The sequence below is a fragment of the Sceloporus occidentalis genome, unplaced genomic scaffold (assembly GCF_023333645.1).
Source record: "Sceloporus occidentalis isolate IW3139 unplaced genomic scaffold, rSceOcc1.0.p SCAF_5, whole genome shotgun sequence".
Lineage (NCBI taxonomy): Eukaryota > Metazoa > Chordata > Lepidosauria > Squamata > Phrynosomatidae > Sceloporus > Sceloporus occidentalis.
The window spans coordinates 166,535,344-166,547,781 of NW_028316985.1; the positions used below are offsets into that span (position 1 = coordinate 166,535,344).

At 41.0% G+C, this 12,438-nt stretch overlaps 1 protein-coding gene across 1 annotated transcript in view; it reads right to left on the minus strand.

Annotated features, from left to right (window-relative positions):
- The window catches only part of MTTP (microsomal triglyceride transfer protein), a 36,812-nt gene that overhangs the window by 4,463 nt on the left and 19,911 nt on the right, over positions 1 to 12,438 (minus strand). Inside the window, exons 9-15 of the mRNA XM_089527090.1 lie at positions 9,333 to 9,440; positions 8,200 to 8,412; positions 7,822 to 8,033; positions 5,901 to 5,998; positions 5,682 to 5,803; positions 4,762 to 4,989; positions 1,352 to 1,476 (exon numbers count right to left, since the gene is read on the minus strand). Of these exons, the coding sequence (XP_089383216.1) occupies positions 1,352 to 1,476; positions 4,762 to 4,989; positions 5,682 to 5,803; positions 5,901 to 5,998; positions 7,822 to 8,033; positions 8,200 to 8,412; positions 9,333 to 9,440 (1,106 nt within the window). The remainder of the gene's footprint in view (positions 1 to 1,351; positions 1,477 to 4,761; positions 4,990 to 5,681; positions 5,804 to 5,900; positions 5,999 to 7,821; positions 8,034 to 8,199; positions 8,413 to 9,332; positions 9,441 to 12,438) is intronic.

Here is a 12,438-nt window from a genome sequence, read left to right on the forward strand (position 1 = left end):
CCCCAACAATCACCCATATTTTTAGTAAAACTGCACTATGTCATGATGCCCAACAAAGCATGCCACTGGCCACACTTCTGTCACCAGATCACTTTCTCCTGGCAGCAGGAAAGCACAGTGTCAGGTTTGCAGGGAAGGATGCCTGTTTTATTATTGCCACTGGCAGTTATTTATCCTGAAATGTACTGTTGCTTTGTTTTTATATTATAAGATACCCTGAGAGGACTGGATCCAAGAAGAGTGCATTTAGGTAACCTAAACACATTTTAAATAAATATGATTTAATTACATTGCAAAACAGATATAGAGTGCACCTGTGCCATACACGGGCACATTATAGGCGGCTTGTACTTGTAAGTAAGCTTAAATAGGACAAGGGAAGAAGTCAACGTACAGCTACAGTTCCAATGCAAGTGCCATTTCTGAATTCTTCTCTATATCTTACTTTGTTAAAACCAAGTCAAACCCCACATATGAGGTGAGAGACTACTGTGGTCAATGTGATCTGAATGTCAAGAACGTGAAATGCTATAAAAAGGGGTTTTCAATAATGACCTCACAACCTCTTTTTGCATATGTATGGCGCGTTACAGAGCGCCCAAGAAGGGTGCTCTGCCGCTGCTGCTGGTTGCTACGTCCGGGAACCGCAGCGGCCAAACCACGCGGCTCCCGGGCACAGCCAGAAAGAAGCGCCGAAATGGTGCTTCTTTCTGGGTCCCGGAAGTGGCGCCACGAGGCGCTGGTCGCACTCATGGCATCACTTCCGCTGCATGACGTCCGGATGCTACGCGTCAGCGACGTCAAAATGTGTGAACGGGTGCCGCCATTTTGTACGGACTCGGTCCGTATTAGGGTTGAGGGGGCATCTGGAAGGGATGCCCCTTCTCAACCCTAACATGCTCCTTTCTAACCCTAGTATGCCCCTTCGGCGCATCTGTAACGCGCCTATGTCAGGAAAGCCTAACTGTGAGTGGATTTCAGAGATAGTATAAGAGACCTCAGTTAGTTAATGTGTATTAAATTTGTACATTAATCTGTATTAAATTTTTATTTCTGATGCAATACACTGCAATGTACACGTGCCTCATACATATGTCACTGAATTATTCAAAGGGGCTTATTTCTAAGTAAGTGTGTACTTGCATTGCTTTCATGGTTTTGGGGGTGGGCTTGGCAAAAAATAATCCTCCCAGATGATATATTCTCGATGCCCAATATTTTTTCATCTAATTATTTTTGTCAAAAAAGGATCTACATTTTGATGACTGTTCAAGATTTCTGTGGTTAAACTGTATTTAAAATTCCCCAATCTGACAAAATCATTCAGTGCATTTTCTTTAATTATATTTACCGGGTTTTAACACTGGTTTTGGATTCTCGATACCAAAGGCTGAATTCCATCCCTCCTGAGACATCAATGGCAATGCCTCCCTGGAATTCAGTGTTGCAAATCAGACCAGATTGTAGCTGAATTACCTATAAGCAGAAAGAAGTGCACAATTAATATCTCTTATTGTCTACATTGCATAGGATATTCCTGTTGTGGCCCTGTGTCTGTAAGTGGAAAGGCAAACATGAAACAACTCTCCTTTCATGTGTTGCTGTCAAGGAATGTACTACAGACATCACTTACTGGAAGAGTATTCCTTCATGGCAAAGTGTTAGACTAGTGGCATGAGGGTGAAAATGTGGCACTGTGGTGTACATATACACACAGCTGAAATGGTCATTGGTGTATGGTGGTGTATGATGCAGGAGCATAATTCTTAGACATGAATATGGGATTTTCAGGGTAGAAAGTCTGGAAGCCCTCTCAACTCCGTTTCCAATAAGCCATGAAGAACATATTCATCTCAGAATTCTTAAATGAAGCAGCACTATCTTACTCATCTTTATTCCAAAATAAATCTAAGTAAGTCTGCACAGAGGTGCACTGTAAAATTATAGTTCCAGTTTAAAGGACAATAAAATGAAGCACACCCATTCTTTGTTTCTAGTATGCATTAGGTAGAGAGCCCACTCTTTTCCTTGACCCATTGCACAGTGGCAGCTGGTGGCTCCCTTGTTCAGGAGAGGTTGTGCATCCACTCAAGTGGCCTCAAGTCCACCTTTGGTTCTCATTTTTAATTGTTTACAGAGAGGTCGAAGGCTTTCATGGCTGGCATCCATAGTTTTTTGTGGGTTTTTCGGGCTATGTGGCCATGTTCTGGCCACATAGCCCGAAAAACCTACAAAAACTATAGTAGAGAGAGGCCTTGCAATCTTTTCAATTGTTGCAATGGAGGTTTCCAGGAACAGCAGCTCACCCTGTTTCTTTTAACCAAAAAAAGGTTGGTCTGAGGATTTTGGAGATGTCGAGGGCCGCAAAGCCATCCTTTAGGGGCCTCATTTTAGGAGTTGCACTCTGCCCACCCCTGCATTAAAGGAACAATCCAGGATGCTACAGCAATTTGGGACACAGCATGCAACATGTTGAATAGCTCTTTCAAAGTTCAGATGGATTGCTCAATTGACATGGAAGCCAACAGTCACCAATTCAAAATCACCAAGAGAAATGCCTGAGATCCCATGCAACAGAAGGGGAATTCTATAGGAAGTTTAAACTGGTAGAATCTTAAGTAATTCAGTTCTTTTCAGAAATACACTAGTTTGCAACAGTGTTATGCATGTATATATGCTTTCATGTTGCCTGCAACTTATAGGAACCCCACAATTTCATAGGGCTTTCTTGGGCAAGAAATAGGCAGAAGTGGTTGTGCCAGTTCCTTCTTCTGTAATATAGCACTTAGTATTCATGGAGGTGTCTCCCATCCAAGGACTGACCTGTCCAAGATCAGGCAAGATCTGTGCCTCTGTGTGTGTATGTGTATGTCTACAAGTTGCCTGATGATTGACAGTGACCCATGAATTTGATAGGGTTTTTTTAGGCAAGGAATACTCAGAGCTAGGGTTGACAGTTCCTTCTTCTGAAATATAGCCTACAGCACCTGGTAGTCTTATAGCACAAGCAAATTTCAAGGGACCATGCTTAGGAGGTGTAGAGCAAGAACAATTTAACAGCAAGAACAATTTAAAAGGATAACTTGATGTCAAGAATGCATCATTTGAGAATGCAAAGGGATCTCACCGAGCCTTTGAGACTGACTGTGTGAAGAGACAGTCTTAAAGGTGCTACAAGATTGATTGCATACTAATATTCCAGACTAACTTGGGCGCAGTACAGACTGCCGAAAAATGGCGGCCTGCCAGCATTTCTTTTTCCTTTGGAGGAAAGCCGCAGCCACCAAGCTGTGTGGCTTACCTCTGGCGGAAAAAGAACCCGCAAAAAGCGGGTTCTTTTAGAGCCGCAGTGATGGCGTAACAAGTGCACCACTGGCGCACTCATTACGTAAGCGACGCACGGCAACATGCAGACACAACATGGCGCTTACGTAACAATGGTAGTGCCCATGTATACATTGTTATGTTGCCATTATGTTCTAGGCCGGTTAGGGACTGTGCAGTTGCCCTTATTGGCAGTATGTACTGGGCCATGGCTATGTTTCTGAATTTTGCCATCATTTGAGAATGTAGCTAACAGTGCAAAAAATATAAGGTATTTAAAACAAACAAACAGACAAAGAAACAACAAACAACAAGCATGCATTTACAGTCAGAGATGGCTCTTTGTTGATTTTCTGGTCCGGACAATGCGAAAAAGAGCCCACACCCATTTGAACATTACACGAAAGAAATGGAACACCATTTAGATTGGGGATCCCTAATTGCCCAGCTCTGTGTATGCACTCCATAGTACCAAAACATTTTTCAAAAGAGGAAAAAAAACTTTCCAATCTTATACCACCTATTGTGAGCATAGCATACTGTAAGAAGTGACAAATGATTTCCCACATAATTCGGCAAGAGACCCAACTTCATGGTCAAGCAGGAGGTGGCTGCTTTCACTAAACTTTATGCCAAGGCTGGAGCTCACAGCTGTCAGAATATTTTACAGCTGGACTGGAACTCCATCTCACAGAGTCAATTTTGGAAGTGATAATAGCCCAGGGTCAGAGCAAGTCATTTCATTTGAATGCTGATAGACAGCCAAGATTTTAAAGTTCACACAGCTTGGAAATCAGATTAATGATATATATAGCCACCCTACAGAATATAAAACAAGGCAAAATATGGCCCCAAAACTGATGCAAATTTATTTAGAAGTAAACCCTACTGAGATCTCTTAAGTCCATTGGGGCTTGTTACGTATATGCCTTCATGTTGTCTGTTGATTTATGGTGACCCCCATGAATTTCACAGCATTTTCTTAGACAAGAAATATTCAGAGGTAGTTTTGCCGGTTCATTCCTCTGAAATATACCCCACAACACCTGGCATTTGTTGGTGGTCTCCCATTCAAGTTTATCCCCCCTCCCCCCCAAAAACCCTTAGATTTTGCTGTTGTTGTTGGGCTTCTGTACATGGCATTATGTCCACCTTGGCTGATTGGGAGGTAGGTCCACAGACTGACATACATATGCATCCTAGAACTACCTATGAATCAGCACAGTAACCTTTCATAATGATCTCTTGCACATCAAACATTAGTCACGACACCACTGCCTGTAACAGCAGAACATGTTGTAGATGCTGTAAAGAATATTGGCTGAAACTGAATACAAAGTTAGGCACACTTAAGCCCACTGCATTTAACAGCTTTAAGCACCCCTATCTCTGCATTGGATTTAGGCCATTATGTACAGTTACTTATTTAGTGCTTACCTGTGAGTAATCTGTCAAGAGGATGAGTCCTTTTACAACATTTATGGGGTCTCCAGTTGCTGAGAACATTTTAGACATTAAGTCACCATACCCTTGGAAAAAGGTGACTGGACGAAGCTGAACATCACACACAATTGCTGACATGCCAGCAAAGGATTCCAAATCTTCTTCACCTTCATCTGCAGATGCAGCTATTATAGATTCCAGGCCCTGAGCTTCAATGACCACCTATAAGAAGATAGTGACACATTGCTTGTTTTATAAAGGCTGCCCAATTACATGCTAGGACAACCTTTCCCCCAAGGCATGGATTACAACCAAACTTGACTAACTTTGGTGTAATCGGCACCGTAGAAATAATGCAGTTTGGCACCACTTTAACTGCCATGGCTCCATCTTATGGAATCCTGGGATTTCTAGTTTGTTGTAGTACCAGAGCTTTCTGGCAGAGAAGGCTAAATATCTCACAAAACTACAATCCCAGAATTCCATAGCATTATGGAATTATGGAATAAAAAAGATCTAAATTCAATCTTCTCTTAAGCAATAGCATTATTGCATCATTCAGAAGGCCTCAGGTTCAGTCCTTTGTATGTCCATTTAAAAGGATCAGATGATGGGAAGGACTTTTGCCTGAGACCCTGGAGAATAGGTGTTAGCCAAAAACAAACCAAAAAAAAACCCAGTTCTGTGCTACATGGACAAACAGATGATCTGTTAGGAAGTTCCTTATGTTCTCAATTTGGGTGTCTTGCCCCTACCAACACCTATACCTCTGACTACCTTTGCCCACCACTCAGGCAGAAGCAGTGTTCTGGCTCTCAGTTTAGCATAACAGTCTTGCCAGATTGCAACTGGCCCAAGTTGAAGGATTAAGCCCTTTTTGAGGAGTTGTTACTCCAGCAGTGCATGAGACTTACCTGGTTGGCATGCAGCTTAGCAAAGTTATTGAAAAGGAAGATATTCATGTTACTTCTTCTTAAGATGCCAGAGCCAGAGTAAAGAATGTCAAGGCTATATGTAGATGTAACATCTTGGACACCTTGATTAAGCAGAGAAACAAATCATAATGACTCTTTTGGGGGGGAAAACCTGAGCATTGAGCATTAAATCTCCTATCTAGTGTGTTAGTCACATACGTGTTAAGTACCCAGAAAAGGCCGAGGAAGAACCCATCTTCGAGAATCGATCATAGTTATGAATTACCATGTCCTTCAGAGCTCTGCGGATCATTTTGCTGAAATACAGATAAGTGTCTTTAATCAGCAGCAAATTACATCAGGCATAACTTGTATTGTATTATTGTTTCAGCATTCATTTTGTAAATGCAACATTCTTGACCATACAAAGTTTTTTAATAAATAAATAAATACATGATCAGATAGATGTATTTTACTTTCAATAATTAAATCAGAATTGTTTTATTCAAATTGTGTTCTGAGTTCTAGTTTGTAGACTGAGTGGGTAACTTCAAGAATGTAGGAACTTTGGTTAGGTACAGAAATTATCTGGATACAGGAACAGTAAAGGAATAACAGATAATAAAGGAAGAGCAGATATTAAATATGGTTTTGAAAGATAATGATGGAAGGAAGAATATATTCCCATGTACATATGTCTACATTTCTTCATATACCACCTTGTCACAAATTACTTGCCCATATCCTTTAATTAGAATGTAGACAAATGTAACAGTAAACATGAATAATGGATTGTTTGTCAGAGGTACAAAACTGGTTTCTCTGTACAATATATACTATCAAATGGGAAACTGGGTCCCCATGATTTATCTCCCCATGATTTATGAGGGTCTCATGCTCCCTTTCAAAATATTTCCAGACCCTTATCTCTTATAAATTCATGTTTTAGCCTAAATCCTAATGTTAGTTCCAATTAGGCAGTACACATTGAAATTATGGAACTTGCATAATTGTTGCCTTGCCAAGTTCCCATAGATTCAATGAATCTGCTTTATTTAGGACTAATAATTGGCTTCAGGCCTTTGTTTTCTTTCTAAATGAAATATTTAATAACTAAAAATAGAAAAAAATGCATCAGACAGAATGAGGAAGAAAATGACATCACAATAGGATTGACAGGTGAAATAAGGAACAGGGCTCCTGTGCCTTTACCAGCTGTACAGACAAGGAATTTTTAACAGGTATTGCTTCTCATATAAGCAGTATCTGCTGGAATTTCTTCTTCTGCACAACCATTAATGGGGTAGGAGTCCTCTCTACAGTTGTCAATTTAGGATCATCCCAGACCCTGAGGTTTCCGGACCAAAACCTGAGATCTAAAGACAGCCTCTGGTGACGTCATTAAGCATTATGCATCAAAAATCTAATATAGCTGCTCACAGCCTGTCATTGAAACACACAGAGAAAGATCACATTTCCATGTTTTCAAATTAAGAGAGAAATTTTAGTTAAAGGGGCTATCCCAAGGCAAGATGAAATGAGGAGATGATGCCTTCTCATTTTCTTGGAAAGACAAGGTAAGAAACACTGGCTTCTACCCAGAAGGTGGATGCAGAGTAGAGTGCAGGTTGAGCTCTGGCCTACAACTGGGAAAGAAGGAAGACGGTAACTTGGCAAATACAGAGACCCTTTGGAGAGTTTTTGCAAATTACAAGAATAAATCCCTTAGGCCTTGACAATTATAGCAAGTTGCTGCTTTAATAGCTGAGCTGATTTCCACACAGCCCTTTGCTCTTGTCTTTTGCTGTGCTCACCAATACTGGAGAATTTGCATTCTTGTCTCCCACCTGGAAATAAACCGTGGAAACTGGAGACTCAGGGCCAGGCCCTGAGATCATGCAGCGCTAGCCCTCTCCCTTATATCACCTGGCAACCCTACATCACAATTGTAAACAAAATAGGGTAGCTCATAAATAGGTTTTAATTGCTAATTGGCAGAAATTCCCTTAACCCTTAGCAGTAAATTCTGGAGCAGAAAAATTATATTTAAGCTACAACCCAGTCTTACACATCTTGGTCTTGTGTGACATTATGTGGAGGCATGCATAGATACATAAATAACAAATGAAATTTGATATACCTGGCAGGCATTTCAAAATGCAGAATGTCCTGGACTAAGGAAAGCATGTACTTATTCATTTCCAGTGGCAGCTCTCCAATAGAGAGCAGGAGATTTTTAACTTCCATGAACGAAGGATTGTTGCTGAAGATAATGGCAGCTGCAGTGGTGCGTACAGTCTTCTCATGAATTTTGCGGTTCTGGTGATAAATCCTGTTCATTGTTTTCTTCACCTAATTGTGATACAATCCAAGTCACTTACATTAGTTGATACAGAATAAGCAGAAGGACAGAAGGACGGTTGCTTTTTTAAAAACTGCTATCACACAGGATCATAAGGTTAGAATGAACTATGTGAAAGATTCTCTAGCACCTGTGGGTTTTTATTTTTATTTTTACCTCATTGGTAATGAAAGAATAATCATATCTCTGCAGAGCAGTAGCAGCAACGTTGCTAACGGGCCCTTCTCCTGACTCCGCATATTTCAGAAGCACTGGAATGGCTTCAGGCAAAAGGGCATTCTTCAGTGCCAGAAGATAGATCTTCACATCATCAGCTTTTTGTGCTCTGTTCAAGCCCCCAAATATCAGTTTTTTGGCCTCCACAACAGCCTAGAAAGAATATATTGTTTTACTGAAAAGTATTTCATCCATGCATGAGTGTCTAGAGAAAAACTGGGGAAAGCTGGCAAAATAGGGGTTTTGAAGAAACCCAGTATTCCAGAAATCTATACCCATACAGAAATACATGCAAACATTCAAAGAGGGCCTCACTGGGTCAGATTAAATTAGTGATATACTCAGTTATGTTATTATGGTTGGATAACTGACTGGGGATTGTAGCCAGAGTCATAAGACGAATGCAAAGCATCAAGTAGTTTCACAATTTAGGGCATCTGTGAACTGTATTTAGATTGAAGAACAAATATTGTTGCTGCTGCTATATTTCAAGATTTATACATAGCACTAACACCATGCTATGGCACTGTTCTGAATATGAAGTGGCATCATCCTCATCCTTGAGGCTTAACAATCTTCAATGGATGGAAAATACTAGATGGTTGGGAAAAAGTAAGGAGTTTATCACACCTGGAAAAAATGAAAGTTTAAAATGGTAAGAACCCATTATTAACTCATAGTTGCACAAATGGTTTTCACATGCAAAGTGCAGAATCTGAGATCAATCTGCACTTGCATGCAAATGCGCGAATGGTTTTCACACGACAGGACCAAATCTGCCTCCATCCCAATAATAAAAGTGTGTGCATCCCGAAAAAGCAATCAAATGTGCATATGATTTTCACACATAAACCACAACAAAGTAAAAAAAGAAGACAGAAGCAGTTGGAGAAAAACATGAGAGGAATGCAATTGCAGGATGATATTTGGGTAGACACACATACATACTCATCTCAATAAAGTTGTGTGAATAAAGCAAGGTGATTGCCAGACAAAAAAATCTTGTATGGAAACATTATTTAAATTGTTCTCAACAACCAGGGTGCTGGTAATAAAAGAAAAAAAATACCTACAGGCAGTTTACAGCCTCCTCTGTCACACAGCTTTTTGACCAGTGCGCCAGTAATTATAACAACCATTTCTCGGATTTCACTGCTCCCAATCTGACTGTTATATATATTCTGTTATATAAATAAAAAGAAAGAAGAGATTGTTAATCTCTACCATTATAACAACCATTTCTCCCTAACTCTCCAAATCCCCTCAATCCTCTTGGCTGTCTTTATACTTGCTTCCATCAGCAATCCATGAGTGCGTGATCACAGAAATGGGAAAGAAGCATATTGTATTTGTATTGCTGTACAAAAATACCCAGTTTGCATCCCTCAAGACTGTGAACAGGACATAATACACCTTGACTCAGAATACGTACCTTGGTGAGGCGTGTGATACACTTCAAAGAATAAATGCACACAAAATTATGCATATGTCTCAAAAAATGTGCACCACTAAAAATACCTCTGTGCACAAACACTAATGCACCTTGGTAAATGCAAAAAGTGTATACATTACTGTGTGTGTTAGAAAAATGAATAAAGATATTTGTGGAAGTGTTTCTGGGTGTATCTGCACACTCAAGTCACCTGTCAATTTATGGCAACACCATTAATTTCATGGAGTTTTCTTAGGTAAGGAATACTCAAAGATATCTCATCAGTGCCTTCCTCTGAAATGCATTTATACTCATAGAAGCATAGAATCATAGAGTTGAAAGAGACCACAAGGGCCATCCAGTCCAACCCCCTGCCATGCAGGAAAATATGCATGCAAAAATATGCACCAGTTACCAAGGTGGGGTCAAAGGTGTGTGGAATTTTTACAATCCAGTTTGAAAATGGGAATGGGATTTTAAAAGTGCTGCAAAACTGAGGCGGGTTACAGACCGCTGAAATGCGACGGTCTCCCGCCGCTGCCGCTTGCAGCGTCCGGGAGCTGCAGCGGCCAAACCACGCAGGTCCCAGATGCTCTGAGGAAGGAGCGCAGAAATCGTGCTCCTTCCTGGCCCCCGGAAAAGACGTCATGAGGCGCTAGTCGCGCACTTGCGGCATCACTTCCGGGGTGTGACGTGCGGACGCACAGCGTCTGCTATGTCAATATGGCGGCGGCCGTGTGGAAAGGCCGCCACCATTTGTTACAGACTCTGTCCGTAATAGGAGTAGGGGCGTCTGGAAGAGATGCCCCTTTTTCAAACTGGGACGTCCTGAGGACGTCTGAAACGGCGGTTTGTAACGCGCCTCAGTAAGAACAATGTGAAATCCAAATGAAGTCTTTCTTCATTCTCTGAAGATGCCAGCCACAAATGCTGGCAAAACGTCAGGAATAAACTCTTCTAGAACATGGCCACATAGCTTGAAAAACCCACAAAAAACTATCAGTAAGAACAAGTTTGAGAGCTTTTTACAGCCCTATTTGTCCCAAAAAAAGGTGATGGAATTACTATTAGAAGAACTGCAACAGATCTGCTAGATCAGAATGGAATAGAAACAAATGGGGTGCCTTCCTATCGGCCACCTAGCCTACTGCTTAGCATGGTACATGAGAACTCTCAGGAGCAAACTACATATAATGTTAATATAATAATAATAATAATAATAATTATTATTATTATTATTATTATTATATTTGTATTTTCCCGCCTCTCCCTGCAGATCGAGGAGGGATTACATCAATAAAATAACACAGTACAGATATAAAATACAATCAATAAAACACTGACATTATTATTAGTTCAATAAAATAGCTATAACATCTAGAACATCTAAAACATCTAGAAAACATACATCATAACTAGAAGTGAAGCATTTTATCTTAAAGATCTCCTATAAGAGATCTGATGGATAAGCCCACCGGAAAAGATCTGTCTTAAGTGCCTTCTTAAAGGCATCTAAGGTGGTGATAAGACGGATCTCTTCTGGTAGGCTGTTCGATATTTTGGAGGATGCAGTGTAAACGATCTATGGGAAGTTGATGTTAACCTGGGCTTGTGGTATTCTAATAAATTCTTCTCAGATGTTCTGAGAATGCGGGGCGGATTGTGTAGGGAGAGATGTTCCCTCAAGTAACTCAGGCCCAAGCCATGAAGGGCTTTAAAGGTAATAACCAACACTTTGTATTGTGCCCGGAAGCTAATCAGCAGCCAGTGAAGAGTTTTTAACACAGGTGTTATATGGGCTGGCCTAGCTGTTCCAGGGACCAATCTGGCTGTTTTGAACCAATTGAAGCTTCCGAAAATGGTACAGGGGTAGCCCCATGTAGAGCACATTACAGAAATCTAGACGAGAGATTACTAGTGCAAGTACTACTGCTTCAAGGTCCTTTTTGTCCAGGTAGGGGTGCAGTTAGCGTATCAACTGAAGTTGGTACCAAGCACTCCTGGCCATCACATCTATTTGATATGACAGCTGTAGAGATGAATCCAGGAGTGCTCCCAAACTGCGAACTTTGTCTTTGGGGGAAGTATGACCCCGTCCAGGATTAACTGACAAAACTCCTTCCCTGGACTTGGAGTGCCTATTGCAAGTACCTCCATTTTCTCTGGATTCAGCTTGAATTTGTTTTCCCTCATCCAGCCCATTACTGACCCAAGGCAGACATCAAGAGGAGAGATGCCATCCTTAGTCACTGCAGCAGTTGGAGACATAGACAAATAAATTTGGGTGTCATCAGCCAAATAACACCGCACCCCATGTCTCCGGATGATCTCTCCCAGTGGCTTCATATAAATGTTAAACAGTATTGGGGACAGAATTGCACCTTGGGGGATGCCCGACTTGAGCTCCCTCTTGGACGAATAATGACCATTATAGTACCAGGTCTGGAGGGACAGGGGCAATAAAACCTTTTCTCTCCAGCCACCATCTCAGTAAAAATAGATAAAAATACAAGAGATTTCCCCCTAATGTTAAATACCCTAAAGGCACCAGATTCTATTTAATCTTGATAGCTAAGCAGAGTCAGCCCTGGCTAGTAGTTGGATGGGGGACTGCCAATGAATTCCAGGAACTGTAGCTTTATTTCAGAGGAAGGAACTGAGTATTCCTTGGCTAAGAAAACCCTATGAAATTCATGGTGTTGCCATAAACCAACAGCACACACACACAGTGCTAAATGCCATGCTGA